The 20,173-nt window shown below is 38.6% G+C and overlaps 1 protein-coding gene across 1 annotated transcript in view; it reads left to right on the forward strand.

The window, feature by feature from the left end:
* The window catches only part of LOC126412314 (ras GTPase-activating protein 1), a 149,893-nt gene extending 130,240 nt beyond the window's left edge, over positions 1-19,653 (forward strand). The window contains exons 16-18 of the mRNA XM_050081834.1: positions 3,082-3,248; positions 3,432-3,557; positions 18,635-19,653. Of these exons, the coding sequence (XP_049937791.1) occupies positions 3,082-3,248; positions 3,432-3,557; positions 18,635-18,712 (371 nt within the window). The 3' untranslated portion in view covers positions 18,713-19,653. The remainder of the gene's footprint in view (positions 1-3,081; positions 3,249-3,431; positions 3,558-18,634) is intronic.
* Positions 19,654-20,173: the final 520 nt, after the last annotated feature.

Raw genomic sequence — 20,173 nt, forward strand, 5'->3', positions numbered from 1 at the left:
AGAACAGTGAATATGGAACAATTAGTCTTTCTCTGAGGGAATATATTAATCAACTGCTTGACAGATTCAGACTTCAGAATGCTTAGGGATCGAGACCCCCAGTAGAAATGAACTAAATTTCATTGAAGAGAAGTGTGACAATGAAGTTAAAAACCCTCCGTATTGTGAGCCTTTATCTTTCACAAGGCACATGATCAGACATAGCTTTCTCGGTGGCGAAGTTGTCATTATATTGTTTAAAATTTAATGTGAACCTTTTTAATCCAGCAAAACAAAAAGGACACTAAGAAATGTGAAAGAAACAGCACTCTACAAACTTACATATTATCCCACTGGTCAAATACTTGCAGCATTTGCTGATGCTGATTGTGCTACTTACAAAGATGATTGAAAAAGTATTACCGGGTACATGATAATTCTGGCAGAATCTCCAGTCTATTTGAAGAGTATGAACAAACTGCAATTGCATAGAGCATAGTGGAAGTAGAATAGGTGCCGTGGCAGCCTGCACAGGAGAGATGGTATGGATGAGAGAGTTACTGAAGAGCCTTGACTGAAAGAACTGATTGGAATCGAGCAGCATTTCGATAATCAAGCCACAGTTATACACTCCAAGAACCATACAGATAAATCAAGAAAAGAACATAAAAAAATTGTCATGAAATGCCATTTAATCAGGGAGACTGACATTCAGTACATTTCAATTAATAAAAATCAAGCTGACCTTTTAACAAACCCACTGAATCAGAATATTCGTGAATGTCATTGTAAGAATATTTTATGTTTTAAATATGTAAAATAAGGGAAAGGCAATCTTTCTTCTATAATGGATCAATGTGTGGAGCTCAGAAACACTTAAGATTAAGTTTTTACAGTTTCTAACCCACAATTCAACAGAAAGGGCATATGAGTAGTGAGACTGGACAGTTCAAATTACTGGGCATTCAGATAGACAGTAAGCTGTCGTGGCCAGCCCATGTTCAGGATCTTGTTTAAAGACTAAGTGCTGCTTTATTTACCATTAGAACAGTATCTGAAATAAGGGATAGTTCAACAGGGAAAGTAGTGTACTTAGCTCATTTTTATTTACTAATGACAAATTTTTCGGGGTAACTCTTCTGATTCAAAGAGAGTATTTTTGGCTCATAAATGGGTGGTTTGAGCAATGCGTGGTGTAAGTTTATGAATCTCTTGTCAACTCCTGTTCAGTAGTCTGGGAATTCTGACTGGCTTCTCAATACATATTTTCTTTAATGTCATTTGTTGCTAACAATATCAGCTTATTCCCAAGATTTAGCAGCCTTCACTCAGTTAATATCAGGCAGAAATCCAATCTGCATTTGGAATGCACCTCCTTGGCTTTTTTTGAAGGAAGGCGTACATTATTGTGCTACATCCATTTTCAGTAAGCTGCCACAAGAATTCAAAAATCTTTGTCAGTAATCTACGCACTTTCATGTCTAAACTGAAGAGTTCTCTGATGGCTCACTCCTTCTATTCTGTTCAGTAACTCTGGAAAAAGTTAAAAAATCAAGCTAATTTCTGTGTTGAACCAATTATTGAAAGCAGTTGCCTGAGTTGATGGAGATGCAGAGGGAGTAGGGAAGGCTGGAAGGAGGGGGGTAGTGGGAAAGAGCAGGTCTTTGGACAGATGATTCCATCATTCAACAAAACAAAAAGAGTACAGAGGGTAGAACAGAAACAGGTGCTGGATACTGAAAGGAGGAGAAAGGGGGGGGGGGGAGACGAAGATGAAAAGGGAGAGTGGTTGGAGGGGGGGGGGGGGGGAATTAGTCTTGCCAGGGCCATGGGAATGTGTTTACTTCTGCTTGCCGTGGCTATGGGAATGTGTTTACTTCTGCTAGAAAAAGAGCTAATGCTCGAAAGCTGGTGTAAATGCCGTTTCCTGTTATGTGTTAATGTGCTCCAGGCATTGATTGCTGAATGCCGTTTCCTGTTATGCGTTACTGTGCTCCATGTATTGATCATTGTAGGTGTGTGGCTGCCTTTCCATTATTTTATTCTTTGTCTGTTTTACATCTGAAATGATATACGTGGTTAATTTTAGATATCATTTAGAGGAAAGAAGTGTTTAAAGTTAAAAAAGTGGATGAGAGATCTTTACGTATTCTATATTTGTGACATGACTGGATTATCTTTGATGTTTAAAAAAATAAAATTTTGTTTTGTTAAGAAGATGTTTTGTTTTCTTTGCTTTGATGGTGTATGCAGTTTTTTTCCACCTATCTCGGTACATATTAATGTGGGTAGTGTGGCTGCTTTGCTGTACTCCAATAAAGGTCTTACTGAGACCTTCAGCATACTGGGCATGGGAATCCATCCCTTCAGATATGACGTCCACAGATGGCCAAACTATATAGGAGGGAATTTTCGGTTTGGAAGGTATGATACCTGTCAAAATGCAGGTGTTGTTGATGGTTAGTGAGCTTGATATGGACAGAAGTACTGATCGAGCCATCAGAGAAGGGAGGTCAACAACTAGAAAGGTAGCACATTGGACTGAAGAGAACCAGATGAAGAAAAGGGGAGGTAAGGTGTTCAGGCTGTGGGGAATGAAGATGTCTTGGCCATAGGTCCAGGTCACAAAGATCTCATCAGTGAACCAGACAAGGGGTTTGAGCTTGGAAGACTGGAAAGGTTTCTTCTCCATGGCCCATATACAAGTTGACATATGAGCATGCCGTATGGGTGTCATGCCTGTGCCACAGATTTGTTCGTATATTTTCCTATCAAAGGAGAAGTAGTTATGCATGAGGATGTAATTGGTGAGATATATTCAGTATCTTGTGTGTTATCCAAGAATTTCTACAAGGTATTTTCTTCTTGCATATTAGACCCTATTGCTGTCTTCACTATTTCATCTCTTAAAGCTACACAATCGACTTCTATACATTTATATTCTTGTTCTTTGTCCCTTTGAAAGAAACATGAAATCTGTAAGTCATCAGTTCATCATTGTATGATCTTTGCTTTGAAAAGAAAAGGAGAAAAATTTTGTAATCCGTAATGCCAACATTTCTGCATATATATCTCATAATTTGTTATCTACATCTGTTACAGAGCCTCCACCACCTATGGCTGCAAGATCTCTTATAATGGTTGCTAAGTGCCTTCAAAATCTTGCTAATCTCATTGAATTTGGAGGGAAGGAACCCTACATGGAAGTTGTCAACCCCTTTATCCTCAAAAACAAAGAGCGCATGGTTGTTTTCCTGGATCAGCTGTCTGTAAGTCTGCTTGAAGGTTTTAATTTACGTTCATAACTAATTATTAGAAGCTTTGTATACTTGACCGTTTGCACCACTTTGGACAAATATTTGAGAAACAGAATTCATTTGTATATTTACATAAATGATTAACATGTCATTGGAGTTAAAATTTAATTGTTGTTATAAATTATGTCATTTCAGAATTTGCCAGAAAAGCCTGAACCTGAGGAGGCAAGGATTAAAGGTGATCCAGCTCGAGATTTAGGCACACTTCACCACATATGTGTCTCACATCTAAAGGAACTACAAGCCCTTAGCAAAAGCCAGGTAACATCTTGTTTCAGATGGCAATAGAAATCTGCTCCTTGGTCACAGATCGATTCAAGAATTACAGCATGAACTTCCTCATTATTGGAAAATATCTTTCCTCCAAAATTGTATTTCAGTTTGTTGAAAAGTTTGCCTGGAAGTTGTCATCTGTGTTCAATGTCAATAACCGTTATTCCCAATCACTATCACCTGCACCTGTGCGGCTTTGGTCAAATTGTTGGCACGATTTCACTATGGCTCTACATGACATTGCATTTGGTTCACATGCTGCCAGAATTTCATGGTGAATCCATGTGCAATTTAGATGTTTTGCCCACAGGAATCATACTTCCAGCGTATTTATACTTCTGAGTTCCAGTTTCTCTCCCACACTGTGGGGCACCTGTTATCTATACCACAGCAGAACCATATGTCTGCAGAAAATGTATTCTCTTCTGACAATGCTCTTGGTGTGCAGAGATCTTAGCAGGGAACATTCAATATATATGCACTACATTGCCTTCTGCTGTGAAGCATTCCTGATACATGTTGTTGGAAATAGGTTAATTGTGGCTGCTACACTGCCAGTGTTTTTCCTACAGCACTCCCCTACATATGTGTTTAGGATCATTTGAACAATTTTACTTGCAATGTAGATTCATCTATTTGGTCTTTCATGTGCTTTGTCTGTTCGTGTACACAGATATTTCCAGGCTTCCTTCCATTCATCTGGGAGGACACTTGTCCTTGCAGAAATCAATCTGGGTGCTGCACAAAATTTGTCCTAGTTACAACTGCTACCCTGCAGCCACTTAATTTCACTGTCACTCTGTATATTTTCGTGGTACTGTAGGATAAACATTGTCACCTGTTCCCTCCTCTGTTTTCTTTAACATACCTTCATATCCTTCACTTCTCTTGTCATATTTTTCAATTTACTACATTCATAAGTGAATAATTCAGCTTTCCTTCCGTCCTTTGACATTCATATCTACATTTATGTTTCATTTTATTTCTTGTATTTCTTGCTCCATTCCTATGCAACTGACAGTACTCTTCCACCTGTGTTGTTAACCTACGCCATTCCTGTCACAGAACTACCTTCCACAGGGAACATAGTTTTACTTAATTTCTTTATTAAGTTTAACCATTACCAGATATTTAATATGAGTTATGTTATTCCTCCATCTCATGGCTCAGGTTTTTTGCATCCTAATTTGTCATTTAATTGCTTCTATTGTATAGTATATTGTTTATGTACATATGTTTATGTTTTAGTGGTATATGATTAGCCTCATAGTCAGTATATTTTGCTTCACTTTCGACTATATGGTATCATTTCATGAGATTATTCTGCTACCTACTTCTCCATTTCTCCACTTTTACTTTGCAATATGAGTCCTTTCATTATTTTATGTCTCCTTTCTGCCTTCTAGGCTCTCTTCCTTGCTACAATCTTTTAGCAGGTCTCTTACCCTTGTAATAATCTCTGTTTTCAGCCACATCTCAGCAGATTACAGTTTATCACATGTTTTATCAAACCACCTATTCATAACTCCTCCCCCCCGCCCCCTCTTAGATTGATCTTCTTTCCAAGGTTTGACCACTTTCCTGTGATTTCCATTCTGTTTCTGAATGTTATTTTGTCCTGAGAGTAATGGACGAGTACCATGTTTCGTTTTTATGGCACACTTGTAATATGGAATTTTTCTCCTTTAATGTGAGATGTCTTGGAGTATTATGATATAAAACCTCACCTTCGAAAACAGCAGAAAAACCTGTTGAGTATCTTCATCAGGTTACCTTCCATATCTTCTCTTTAAGATTTTTGGTGATTCCAAGCACTGTTGTTCTTGAAGCTGGTATTTTACAGAAGCTGTGTGATGTTGTATATACTGTGCCACTTTTTTTTCTCTGCTTTAAAACTGAGGAACATATTATTCCTTTTTACATCACTTACTTCTGATAATTAGCATTGTGTGTGTAAACTGAATGGGAAGTCATTAACATGTGAGGAGTGTACCCACGATGGAATGTAGTGAAAGCCCAGTAATGCACAGAGGTGTCAAAACTCATGGGATAGAAATACACAAGAATCGAGAGTTTTTATTCACCATTGATCATTTAATAATGAAATAGGCTTCAACATTGTTGTATAATACAGTCAGGTATATAGTAAGAAAATAAGCTGATAGCATTTAATTACATTATACATATTGAACACCACAATAATAGTATATGCTACAGGAAGATTTCTAAGAGCTAGTGTCAATGATGTAGTATGGTACAAACACTGTGCAATAATAACTGGATAGAGTGTACATGACACAATTATAAAAAAAAACTTAGGAGCACAATCATACAGAACATAAACATACCATATAATGATACAATACACTATAGGAAAGTTCATTACATGCTAATATCCTCCTCAGGCATCTCAAAGAATTCTTTAATATGGTAAAATGGGCCATCTGATAGCCAGCTGTACCACTTAATTCTAAAAATTTTGAGATCCATAGAGCAGACATAGATGGATGCTTTGTAGAAAATTTTGAGTAGGTTCACTTTGTGAGAATTTTCATTTCTTGCTAACCTGTGCCTTGGTGTATGTAAATTAGCCTTAGCACTGGTGTTGTGTTAATGAGATTCTCCCCTAGCAGTAAATTCTAAAATATTATTGTTAACACAGAGCACAGACACATTATATGTAGGCCTTTATTTAAAAAAAAAAAAAAAAAATCTTGATGTGAGGGGAGTGTCCCCCCTACAATTAGCCAACATGACATGTGTGAGTGGAATAGTCCAAAGTATGTCACCCTAAGGTAATCCAACCTCATTAAATCCCTTACCTTCAAAATGAGGTTATATATTTTTTTCACGTATGTAATTGATATGTTCTTCCCAGTGGAGTCTGGAGTCAGTGTAAATACCTAAAAGTTTTACTGACTTATTTTCTATATCATTAGACACTCTCATTAGGAGTTGTTGGCTTTTATCAGGATTACATGGGAGTTTATTAGCTATAAACCACTACAAGGCTGTATCCTAGTTATCCTGTTCAGATCTGAGATTCTCTGATGTGTGGTAAGTAGTGTTTTATCATCTGCATAGCATATGACAGAATGAGCTGTTGGGCAAATAATTGATTGCTGCAATGAAGAAGAGTCCAAGGATAGATCCTTGTGGAACACCTGTGCTGATTTCTATTGATGAGGAATTTACATTTCTGACTGAGATAGACTGCTTTCTGTTGTTTAAATAAGAATACATCATAGTTAATTTACTTCCACGCACCCAATAAAACTCCAGATTCTTTATTAGTATGTCAACAGGAATGCAATCAGGTGCTCAGGCCACATAATAGCAGTGATACCACGATTTTCTCTTCAATAGCTGTTAAAGTTTGAGCCACAGTTTCGACAACACCTGCTGTTGTGTTCCTCCCCTGGCAAAAAGCAAACTGATTCTTACATGTTGTTGTTGTTGTTGTTGTTGTTGTTGTGGTCTTCAGTCCAAAGACTGGTTTGATCCAGCTCTCCATGCTACTCTATCCTGTGCGAGGTTCTTCATCTCCCAGAACCTACTGCAACCTACATCCTTCTGAATCTGTTCAGTGTATTCATCTCTTGGTCTTCCTCTACAATTTTTACCCTCCATGCTGCCCTCCAATACTAAATTGGTGATCCCTTGATGCCTCAGAATATGCCCTACCATGCGATCCCTTCTTCTAGTCAAGTTGTGCCATACATTTCTCTTCTCCCCAATTCTATTCAATACCTCCTTATTAGTTATGTGATCTACCCATCTAATCTTCAGCATTCTTCTGTAGCACCACATTTCGAAAGCTTCTATTCTCATCTTGTCTAAACTATTTAACGTCCATGTTTCACTTCCATATATGGCTACACTCCATACAAATACTTTCAGAAATGACTTCCTGACACTTAAATCTGTACTCGATGTTAACAAATTTCTATTCTTCAGAAACGCTTTCCTTGCCATTACCAGTCTACATTTTATATCCTCTCTACTTCAACTATCATCAGTTATTTGGTCCCCAAATAGCAAAACTAATTTACTACTTTAAGCATCTCATTTCCTAATCTAATTCCCACAGCATCACCTGATTTAATTCGACTGCATCCCATTATCCTCGTTTTGCTTTTGTTGATGTTCATCTTATATCTTCCTTTCAAGAAACTGTCCATTCCATGCAGCTGCTCTTCCTGATCCTTTGCTGTCCCTGACAGAACTACAATGTCATCGGCGAACCTCAAAGTTTTTATTTCTTCTCCATGGATTTTAATTCCTACTCCGAATTTTTTGTTTGTTTCCTTTACTGCTTGCTCAATATACAGATTGAATAACATTGGGAATAGGCTACAACCCTGTCTCACTCCCTTCCCAACCACTGCTTCCCTTTCATGCCCCTCGACTCTGATAACTGCTATCTGTTTTCTGTACAAATTGTAAGTAGCCTTTCGCTCCCTGTATTTTACCCCTACCACCTTTAGAATTTGAAAGAGAGTATTCCAGACAACATTGTCAAAAGCTTTCTCTAAGTCTACAAATGCTAGAAACGTAGATTTGCCTTTCCTTAATCTAGCTTCTAAGATAAGTCGTAGGGTCAGTATTGCCTCACATGTTCCAACATTTCTACGGAATCCAAACTGATCTTCCCCGAGGTCGGCTTCTACCAGTTTTTCCATTCGTCTGTAAAGAATTCACGTTAGTATTTTGCAGCCATGGGTTATTAAACTGATAGTTCGGTAATTTTCACATCTGTCTACACCGGCTTTCTTTGGAATTGGAATTAATATATTCTTCTTGAAGTCTGAGGGTATTTCGCATGTCTCATACATCTTGCTCACTAGATGGTAGAGTTTTGTTAGGCGTGGCTCTCCCAAGGCTGTCAGTAGTTCCAATGAAATGTTGTCTACTCCCGGGGCCTTGTTTCGACTTACGTCTTTCAGTGCTCTGTCAAATTCTTCACCCAGTATCATATCTCCCATTTCATCTTCATCTACATCCTCTTCCATTTCCATAATATTGTCCTCAAGAACATCGCCCCTTGTATAGACCCTCTATATACTCCTTCCACCTTTCTGCTTTCCCTTCTTTGCTTAGAACTGGGTTTCCATCTGAACTCTTGATATTCATGCAAGTGGTTCTCTTTTCTCCAAAGGTCTCTTTAATTTTCCTGTAGGCAGTATCTATCTTACCCCTAGTGAGATAAGCCTCTACATCCTTACATTTTTCCTCTAGCCATCCCTGCTTAGCCATTTTGGACTTCCTGTTGATCTCATTTTTGAGACATTTGTATTCCTTATGGCCTGCTTCATTTACAGCATTTTTATATTTTCCCCTTTCATCAATTAATTTCAATACCACTTCTGTTACCCAAGGATTTCTATTAGCCCTCGTCTTTTTACCGACTTGATCCTCTGCTGCCTTCACTACTTCAACCCTCAGAGCTACACATTCTTCTTCTACTGTATTTCTTTCCCCTATTCCTGTCAGTTGTTCCCTTATGCTCTCCCTGAAAATCTGTACAACCTCTGGTTTAGTCAATTTATCCAGGTCCCATCTCCTTAAATTTCCACCTTTTTGCAGTTTCTTTAGTTTTAATCTACAGTTCATAACCAATAGATTGTGGTCAGAGTCCACATCTGCCCCTGGAAATGTCTTACAATTTAATCTCTGTCTTACTATAATAAAATCATTCTGCAGCCTTCTAGTATCTCCAGGCTTCTTCCATGTACACAACCTTCTTTTATGATCCTTGAGCCAAGTGTTAGCTATGAGTAAGTTATGCTCTGTGCAAAATTCTACCAGGCAGCTTCCTCTTTCATTCCTTAGTCCCATTCCATATTCACCTACTACGTTTATTTCTCTTCCTTTTCCTACTATCGAGTTCCAGTCACCCATGACTATTAAATTTTGGTCTCCCTTCAGTATCTGAATAATTTCTTTCATCTCATCATACATTTCATCAATCTCTTTATCATCTGCAGAGGTACCGTATTTACTCGAATCTAAGCCGCACTCGAATCTAAGCTGCTGCACCTGAAAAATGAGACTCGAAATCAAGGAAAAAAACATTTCTCGAATCTAAGCCGCACCTGAAATTTGAGACTCAAAATTCAAGGGGAGAGAAAAGTTTTAGGCCGCGCCTCCAAATTGAAACAAAGTTGGTCCATTGTAATATGAGACACAGTTTAGGTCGAATGAATGACGATACAGCTACAGTAGTTTGGTTCGAGTCGTAAGCTTAGCAGTTAAGCTTTACCAGGTAGCCATTGCTATGCGTCAGGCGCTCCGTCCGTATTTATACGCGTGCCGTTCCTTTTTCACCTGCTTCGTCAGGTTTGAATCGATTGCTTATTTTTCTTTGATCTGATAAGTGCCGTTCTCTTTGTTATCGACGTCACTATAAGCTGAAACTTCATTACTTTACTGTGTCATGCATTGTTTGTCGCATTCTGATAATGAGTGTTTACGATCCTGTCGCCGCTAGCGGCATGGCTTGCTTTTGTGCGTGCTACCGCCGCTTACAGTTAAAAAAAAAAAAAAAAAAAAAGAGAGGAATTATCTCATTAACAAAACAATGGCAAGAGACTGCTATTTGTTGTTAATTATACTGCTGCTTTCTTTGATAATGATCAACAAGAACCAAATAATAGACTGCGTATGTTAGAAGATGTTCTGAACGAAATTTTAGCGAAAATGAGAGTTTAGCTAAAATTTTTCTCCGTTTGAAAATCTTTGCAGATGCCTCTTTTGTACATTACATTCTGCACTGAAATTAGAATCATCTTAGATTTAAAAATCTAGTCAATTGTCGTGCTTCATTTCTGACTGAATCACTATTAGGCATAAGAATAATACGAATATAAACATGACATGACACGTATATTCTTCCGCGTGCTGTTGTCTCACACCAGTTCCGTAGTTTATTAGGCAGACGGGATTTAAATGAGATAGCAGCAAACACGAAAGAATACATGGCAAAATGTTTATATTTGTATTATTCTTATGGTGAAGAGAATACTGCATGTGAGTCACAATTCATAAAAATTCCTATTAGCAACCATCTCTTCTCACAGGTAGGAAAAAATTCAGAACGAAGAATTGGCCATATTGACAAACATCCCAAACAGTCCTGCCAGTCGAATTTTCGTAGTACATTGAAATGCTGCTACATTCGAAGATTAACAGTACAGAATTTGTATTTATTTCGTTGGATAATGTACGAAAATGCAGTGGGCGAAACTCGGGGCGGAGAAAAACCTCGTTTTCCACTTTTTTTTTAATTTATTTACTGACGCAGAGGTTTTGGCGCCAGTATTTATCTTCGTGCCTGCAAAGCATGCCTGTGCAGTGCTACATATATTCCCGGCTGAAGTTAGTTGTGACGGTACCTACCAAAATTTTTCAGAACTTCCGCTTACTTTGCACTCGATTCTAAGCCGCAGGCGGTTTTTGGATTACAAAAACCGGAAAAAAAAAGTGCGGCTTAGATTTGAGTAAATACGGTAGTTGGCATATAAACTTGTACTACTACTGTGGTAGGCGTGGGCTTTCTATCTATCTTGGCCACAATAATGCAATCACTATGCTGTTTGGAGTAGTTTACCCGCATTCCTATTTTCCTATTCATTATTAAACCTACTACTGCATTACCCCTATTTGATTTTTTATTTATAACACTGTATTAACCTGACCAGAAGTCTTGTTCCTCCTGCCATCAAGCTTCACAAATTCCCACTATATCTTACTTTAACCTATCCATTTCCCTTTTTTAATTTTCTAACCTACCTGCCCGATTAAGGGATCTGACATTCCACGCTCTGATCCGTAGAACGCCAGTTTTCTTTCTCCTGATAATGATGTCCTCTTGAGTAGTCCCCACCCGGAGATCCAAATGGGGGACTGTTTTACCTCTGGAATATTTTACCGAAAAGAAAGCCATCATCATTTAACCATACAGTAATGCTGCAAGTCCCCGGGAAAAATTATGCCTGTAGTTTCCCCTTGCTTTTAGATGTTCGTAGTACCAGCACAGCAAGGCCGTTTTGGTTAGTGTTACAAGGCCAGATCAGTCAGTTATCCAGATTATTGCCCCTGCGACTACTGAAAAGGCTGCTGCCCCTTTTAAGGAACCACACGTTTGTATTGCCTCTTAACAGTTTGTATTGCCTCTCAACAGATACCCCTCCACTGTGGTTGCACCTACAGTACAACTATCTGTTTCGCTGAGGCACGCAAGCATCCCCACCAATGGCAAGGCCCATGGTTCGTGGGGAGGGACTGTTACATAGGAGACTCTATTTTTCAAAGTAGCTGCTTATTTGTGTGTAGCAGTGGCTCAGATATCTTTGAAAACATTGGCCCAATTGAGACTGCCCTGTATCTTTGGTGAACTTGTTTGATGCTTTTTAAAAAAAACTGTGATAACTTTTGATAACTTGAATGATTCCATAAATACTCCAAATTCTACACATTTATCAAAAATAAAAGCAAATAGTGTGGAGACTGAGCGTATTGTTTGTTTTAATGGTGTAATTTGACAACCAGTAACAGTCCATAGTTTTAGAATTTAAAAATTTGTAAACAACTTTTATAATACCAGCTGATGTGCACATATACAGAAATGGTAGTATTGTTTACGAAAGGTATAAAATAGGAGTGCATTGGCAGAGCTGTCATTCGTACTCAGGTAATTCATGTGAAAATGTTTCTGATGTGATTATGCAGTATGTGTACACCCTGAGAAATCCAGGAAAAACTATATAATCTTTTCATCTGTGAGGAAACCAGGAAAAACACGGGAATTGTTAAGAATTCTGGGAATTTTTCGTTGTTTTAGTTTTCAGTTAAATTTTTGTTGTTTTAACTGGTAAGAATTGATACTCTAGCAAAGAATTTCACTTCAGCCCACTACTGGAGAATAATATTGCAGCAATAAAAAATAAACGAGGGGAAAAACCCAAAATAAAACTTGGGTTGCAAAGGAAATGTGCCATTTACAACAACAAAACACAGTGCACACACAAGCGTCTTCCAACAGTAAAGTGTGTCAATGGCTTACGCTGAAGGCTATGCAATACTTCATAACAGGAAACTGCTTGCAATGAGCATGATGTCACAACGGTTCAGATTAGGTTCATTTGAGCAGTTGATAGCAGACTGATGCACATGCACAGTTGAGTCACATATTAGCAATACCTTCTCCCACTTCTGGCTACTTGAAGTGCTGCTGTTAACCGCATCAGCAGTAGCAACAAGCAGCCAGATGCTATCCGGGAAAATTTTTTTGGTGCACCCAAGCTGCCAGATTTGTGTATATGCAGAGCAGTCCGAGTTTAGTTGGGAGGGGGAGGAGGGGGGGGGGGGGGGGAGGAGGAGGTAATGTCCACTTGACCCGTGTTTACATTTAGTGATATTGCTGTTTCCTCTTTGTTTACAGTGTTCACTCAAAAAAATTATTTCCAGGTTTTTGGCAGTCGGGTTTTAATTGCCTTGCAGGACAATGGAGTTATTTGTCAATTTGCTTAAGAAATTTGGTTTTTATCAATCGTTACCATAGAGGCAGTAAATTTATTTGAAATTCTATTGGTTAGTGTCAACTGTTTGCTGAATTTCAGATTTATGTTTTATCTTCTGGCAAGCAGGGCATTATGCCATAATAAAGAACCAAACATGAGATATGGTACTCGTACTGCAAGAAAATTTGCACCCTAAAAACCACACTGAAAAGCTTGATATCAGGTTGGGGCTTACTTCTTTGTGAATCTGGGCATATGACTGTCTACTTTAAGCCAAATTATGCATTTTAGTATGATTTACAAAATTCAGATGCTCTTGGAATATCCTCTGAAGTCCTGTGCTCTCTGACAACTGCTGAAACGAATTCTTAAATAGGTTGCAGGAAAATTTTGCAAATGGTGGTTTGAAAAGCGTTACTTACTAATAAATTTCATTTTGCACAAGATAAATTATGTTATGTGTGCGCCCGTGCTTTGAATTTCTTAAATCACAGAATATTTGATTCTCATTTAAAGCTTAACACTTTGAGGGCCAGCCACTTAGAAGACTTTGGAGCCCAGAAGACCAGACTTTTATGTCATTATTTAAAATTGTGCTGGCACATTTGTCTGATGTATCTCAAAGTGGAAAACATGCAAAAAAACTCCAATATTATATGTAAAAGCTTAACTTTTCTTATAGCTATACTATGTATATTAATTTAAACCATTAACTTTTGCTATTTGTATGTTCATGTTACTTAACAGTAATGTTGCTATGGCTGACTACATCCCATGTCCTATGCTATGAATAGCTGATACCATCAGCTTGCAAGATCATGTTACATAAGCTACGACTGGCTCACAAAAGCACATCACAATCTAAATTTTGATGCTTCGGAAACTAACTTGCTGTGTTTGGTGGAACTTCTGTAACGTGAAAATATCCAGGGCAATGTAATACAAAAGATATGCAGCGTACGTGCTGCTGCACATCAGACATTTTAAGAACGACCCTACCCCCCCCCCCTCCCCCCCCCCCCTCCTCCCGGTGTTTGTTTACTAAAGTGCCGAGAAGTTCTACACTGCTGTATAAAACCTTAACCAATCAAAGAATTGATAAGTTTTACAGTTCTGAGGGAAAATATACTGTCACTTAACATGGAAAAAATATATTTTCACCTGGGAAAAAGTGTATTATTAACCGGGAAATCTGGGAATTTTTTCCCCTTGTCCACATGTGCATCCTGTTATGGCCACACGACAAGAATTAATAGACTTTGAAAGTGGAATGGTAGTTGGAGCTAAAAACATGCGACATTCCATTTCGGAAATCATTAAGGAATTCTATGTTCCGAGATCCACAGTGTCAAGAGTGTGTTGAGAATACCAATTTTCAGACAATACTTCTCACCACAGACAGTGCAGTGGCCGACAGTCTTCACATAATGACAGAGAGCAGCAGCGTTTGCATAGTTTTGTTATTGTTAACAGACAAGCAACACAGTGTGAAATAACCACAGAAATCAATTTGGGACGTACCACAAATGTATGTGTTTGAACGGTGCCACGGAATTTGGCGTTATTGTGCTATGGCAGCAGATGGCCGATGCAAGTGCCTTTGCTAACAGCAAGGAATCACCAGCAGCACCTCTCCTGGGCTTGTGACCATATCTATTGGACCCTGGATGGCTGGGAAACTGTGGCCTGGTCAGTTGAGTCCCGATTTCAGTTGGTCAGAGCTGATGGTAGGGTTCAAGTGTGGTACAGACCCCTCAAAGTCATGGACTCAAGCTGTGAACAAGAATCTGTGCATGCTGGTAGCGGCCCCATAATTGCATGAGCTGTGTTTAAACTGTATGGTCTGGGTCCTCTGGTCCAACAGAACCAATCATTGCCTGGAGATCATTTGCAGCCATTCTTGAACTTCATGTTCCCAAACAAAGATGGAATTTTTATGGATGACAACATGCCATGTCACTGGGCCACAACTGTTCATGACTAGTTTGAAGAACATTCTGGACAGTTCGTACGGCCAGCCGCGGTGGTCTCGCGGTTCTAGGCGCGCAGTCCGGAACCGTGCGACTGCTACGGTCGCAGGTTCGAATCCTGCCTCGGGCATGGATGTGTGTGATGTCCTTAGGTTAGTTAGGTTTAAGTAGTTCTAAGTTCTAGGGGACTGATGACCACAGCAGTGGAGTCCCATAGTGCTCAGAGCCATTTGAACCATTTTGAACAGTTCGTACGAATGATTCAGCCACTCAGAATCGCCTGACATGAGTCCCATAAAACATTTGTGGAATGTAATTGAGAGGTCAGTTTGTGCACAGAATCCTGCACCATCAACACTGCCACAATTATGGACAGTCTTAGAGTCAGCACGACTTGTTATTTCTGCAGATGACTGCCAGCGGTTCATTGAGTCTATGCCATCTTGAGTTGCTGCACTATGGCCAGCAAAAGGAGGTCCAACAGGGTGTTCTATGATTTTCATCACCTCAGTGTAATTTCCCCAGATTTCTCTGGCTCCATTATTTCCCCTGTTTTAGTCAGCATTGTTCAGTACAACACAAACCACTGCTTTAGTATGGCACTGATTCCAGAAAATCTGTTTTTCATATAAAATGTAATGATTTACAGCCAGATGCCTTGGACAGGCAGGGGTTGGTATATTACCCATTTCTTCACTGTTACTTTTAATGATCTGTTAGGAGAAAAGGAGGGGGGGGGGGGGGGGAGGAGATAGGTAGATTAAAACTAAATAAGTTCTGTAGAAGTCTCTTTATATGCAGTCCCTCAATACTTCAAAATGAAAACAACGTACCTTTACCCACTCGCTCAATCATAAAGCTAAAGTTAGTTGCACAGTGTTCATGATTTGCATTTATTAGCGCCATAGAATGTTACATTTAGACACAGTTGGCTACAATCGGTAAATTATAACAATACAGAGTGTCCATACTTAAAGTTTCAGTTTCAAGATGCTGTAGAAAGAGAACCACTGTTTAGAATGACATCAAATTTGAACAGCATATTGTTGACGCCAGGGGGAACATCATGAAACTATATATATATATATATAGTTATAATAGAGGGAAACATTCCACGTAGGAAATATATATCTAAAAACAAAGATGATGTGTCTTACCAAATGAAAGTGCTGGCAGGTCGACAGACACACAAACAAACACAAACATACACACAAAATTCAAGCTTTCGCAACCAACTGTTGCCTCATCAGGAAAGAGGGAAGGAGAGGGAAAGACGAAAGGATGTGGGTTTTAAGGGAGAGGGTAAGGAGTCATTCCAATCCCGGGAGCGGAAAGACTTACCTTAGGGGGAAAAAAGGACGGGTATACACTCGCACAAACACACATATCCATCCACACATATACAGACACAAGCAGACATATTTAAAGACAAAGAGTTTGGGCAGAGATGTCAGTCGAGGCAGAAGTGCAGAGGCAAAGATGTTGTTGAATGACAGGTGAGGTATGAGTGGCGGCAACTTGAAATTAGCGGAGATTGAGGCCTGGTGGATAACGGGAAGAGAGGATATGTTTGTGTTTGTTTGTGTGTCTGTCGACCTGCCAGCACTTTCATTTGGTAAGTCACATCATCTTTGTTTTTAGATATATATTTCCTACGTGGAATGTTTCCCTCTATTTTTTATATATATATATATATATATATATATATATATATATATATATATAAAAGTGGAGTTGGCTACAAATCACAGATAAATTGCAGAATGATGACCGTGATTTGGGTTGCACATTACACCATGCATACTGTTCAGTGAGCACGACTGACAAGTTCTACAGCCAACACTTCGATGAAGTTGTTCCTCATTGCATGGGAAAAAATTGTTTTTAATTGTCCTGAAGCCAAAAACACACAAAATCAAGACATCGATTTTTAATTGTCCTGGGTTCAAAAACGATCTAAGAAGCAAAATTACATCGCTTTTTAGCTGTCCTGGATCCAAAAACCACCTAAAAAGCAAAATTAATTTGGTTTTTAATTGCCCTGGGACCATAAAACGCTTTAAAAACAAAACTGTTGTGAGGCTGGTGCAAGATATGTTTTATATGCTGTCTACCATTTTCTGCCATGTGTTGAAATCAAGAAACAGCATGTTTCAAACAGGTCAGAGTATCTCAGGGGTCATATTTAGAATATGTTGCACAATGTGTGCTGTCGATTTAGCTGTGTTCATAATTGGAGCACTGAACGCATCATCTTTCAGAAAACCCCACAGCTGGAAGTCACACAGATTAAGATCAGATGATCTGGACGGCCTTGCTGCAGGTAAATGATGGCTGATAATTGTCACTTCCGAATTGCCTCTGCAGTGTGCAGATGGGTGCCATCTTGCATAAAAGGGTACTATCTATACATGCATGCTGTTGAAGAATTGGAGTGACATTGGTACACAGAGGACTCACACAGCATTTACCACTGAGGGTACAAGTAACAGGATTTGCAGGACTCATTTCCTCGATAAAATACAGCTCTTCAATAAACGATGCTGTCAATGAGCAACACAGTCACCTTTGCAGGATGAAGTACTGGCTGATGTGTGGGCAGATTTTCTGTTGTCCGTTTCTGTAATTCTGCAGATCGACATGTCCTCAGAGGTGGAAATGTGCTTTATCTGTCCACAGAATGTTCCATGGCCATTCTTTTTCCACTTCCATGCGAGTAAGAAATCCCTAAATGAATGTTCTTCTTGCTAGCAGCTCAGCAGGAAGCAACTCCTGTACATGGTGATTTTGTATGGATAGCAATGCAGGATGTTTCATAAGATTTTATGCGCTGTACTCGCAGGCAAGTCCAGTGTTCAGGCAATTCCCCATGCACTGCATCTTTGCACACCACTGCTCGACCCCTGCACTGTGGCTACATCTTTGACAGATGTCAGAGCAACTGCTTTCCTCCTCCTGCCATATTGAACTTCAAAAGAACCTGTCTTTTCACGTGTCATCATCATTTTCTACTGGCCCTTATCAGACATTGAACTAATGCCTTTTTTCATACTCTTGAGTGTCTGTAACTTCTGCAAGGCTACTGGAGCACAGCACCATTTTTGTAAAAGAGCTTTACGTGCAGTGTGCCACCCTTCTTAGGGACATTTATGTTGGCCATCTCGTGTATTGGTGTGCATAATCTGATGCGTACAGCGCCATCTCTTTGTAAAGTTTTCATTTTTTATTTGATAATGCACTGTTCAACTGTTCAAATTTTATGTGATTCTGAGCAGTGGTTCCCTTTTTACAGCATTTTGAAACTGGAACTTTAACTAGGGCACCTTGGATGTTGACAGAAATTGCAAGTTTGGGCCATATCACAAACACTCTGAGCCGTCACCTTGAATATTATTGGTACTTGGAATAATTGCAAGTTCTGGATAACAAGAAATTAGACACAATTTCTTTTTTCTTGTTTCTCCCTTTATTTTTACGTATGTTTTGCTTTGAGTGCAGACAATTTTTTGAACTACTGACAGAAAAACCGATGTGTGGAACAGTTTAACAATTTATCTACTCAATTTCTTTCCAGGTTACCCTAAAGAAGCTAGTCACTGTCACAGAAATGCTGAGTAAGCACAAACAGAAGTACCTGGAAATGATAAGGTAGTTGTTTCAACAGGAGGCACATCCAGTTTCCCATAGTGAGTCTATGTGCCATTCTGCTTTTGGCATTTGAGTAGGACATGCTGAGGAAAGACTATGGACTGTTGAAGATGTAATAGTTGTGGCTGAAGAGTAAGAAACTTTTTGCATCGCTTTTCTCAATTGCCAGGACGAATATACTCAGGTTATGTGATCGTGTTAGATATTGTTATTAATATATATTTGAAATGAACAATATAGCACAAAGAGTACTCATCAGGAAGGCAACAGTACTATACTGTTACTTAATTCCTAGATATTTAGTTTGTATACACACATGGATGAATGAAGCGATTCGATTGAACACCTTCGACTAAAGTAGATATATGTTCGCATAAGTATGTGATGAATCTTTTTTATTACAGTGAGATTAATTTTTATATTTATATGTTTCGTAGTGACTGTCTGAACCGAATGAAAACTATTTTGAATGTAACAGTAATGTAAATATTTTGATGCATTTTACCTTGTGCATTTTGTACAGAGAAATTATATAGCTTAGCTCATTTGAAGAAAAATAATCTCCAGTGAACTAGTGATTACATCTTTGTTAACTGTCTTTTTTATGTATGAAATTTTACAATACATCAATGTGATCTGTATAAAGCAATTCCTTGTGTAGTTTTTTTAATTGAATCAAATACCAGTTGTACATAATAAAGAACAACTGGTATACAATTATTTTCATACTATTTTGATAAAAAAAGAGGGTATCATTCTAAGGAAGGCCTGATTGAGTAGTTTTTCCTTTGAATAAAATTTGCTAGTTATATTAGGCACTGATGAACTTAAAAACAAGTAAAAATATCATTGCAGTGAGATGTTTTGTGTGTGGAAAGAAGGAAGGGGAAAGGGAAGGTGGTAATGCGTGTATACTGTGCAGCAAACATAAAACAGTATGTAGGAAGTGGTGGAAGGGGGGGGGGGGGTGAAGAAAGAATGGGAGAAGACAGGAAGAATATATTGTTACAGGGCATTAATTATTACAATAGTGACTCAATTACTTATATCAGCAATGGTTTATAAGAAATTTCTTACTTGTAGGAAGCCATTTCCCTCAGTCACTGAAACCATTTAAATTGTTGTTTCTGAATTTAGTGCTGCCATTATATTAAATGACAAATGTGAATTGCAGTTGAAAACTCTGAAAAATCTTGAGTATGTGATAAATCATCTTCCATTATGTCATGGAGCATGTAAAGCAGTTATGAAATAACAGAACACCTCTTGACAGAATCTGATTGAAAAGATCAGTTGTTAGTATTATTGCTCAAAGTGATACTGTAAAGCTGTGACATCTCTCTTTTGAATCCATTATATTACCATCAGCATAAATATTTTGTGTCCACTGAAGGTGTAGTCCTGGAACCTACATAAATATTTTTTTTGTTTATATTTTAGGTACCTTGTCTTTTGCTTCCAGTGG

Source organism: Schistocerca serialis, chromosome 7 (assembly GCF_023864345.2).
Source record: "Schistocerca serialis cubense isolate TAMUIC-IGC-003099 chromosome 7, iqSchSeri2.2, whole genome shotgun sequence".
NCBI lineage: Eukaryota > Metazoa > Arthropoda > Insecta > Orthoptera > Acrididae > Schistocerca > Schistocerca serialis.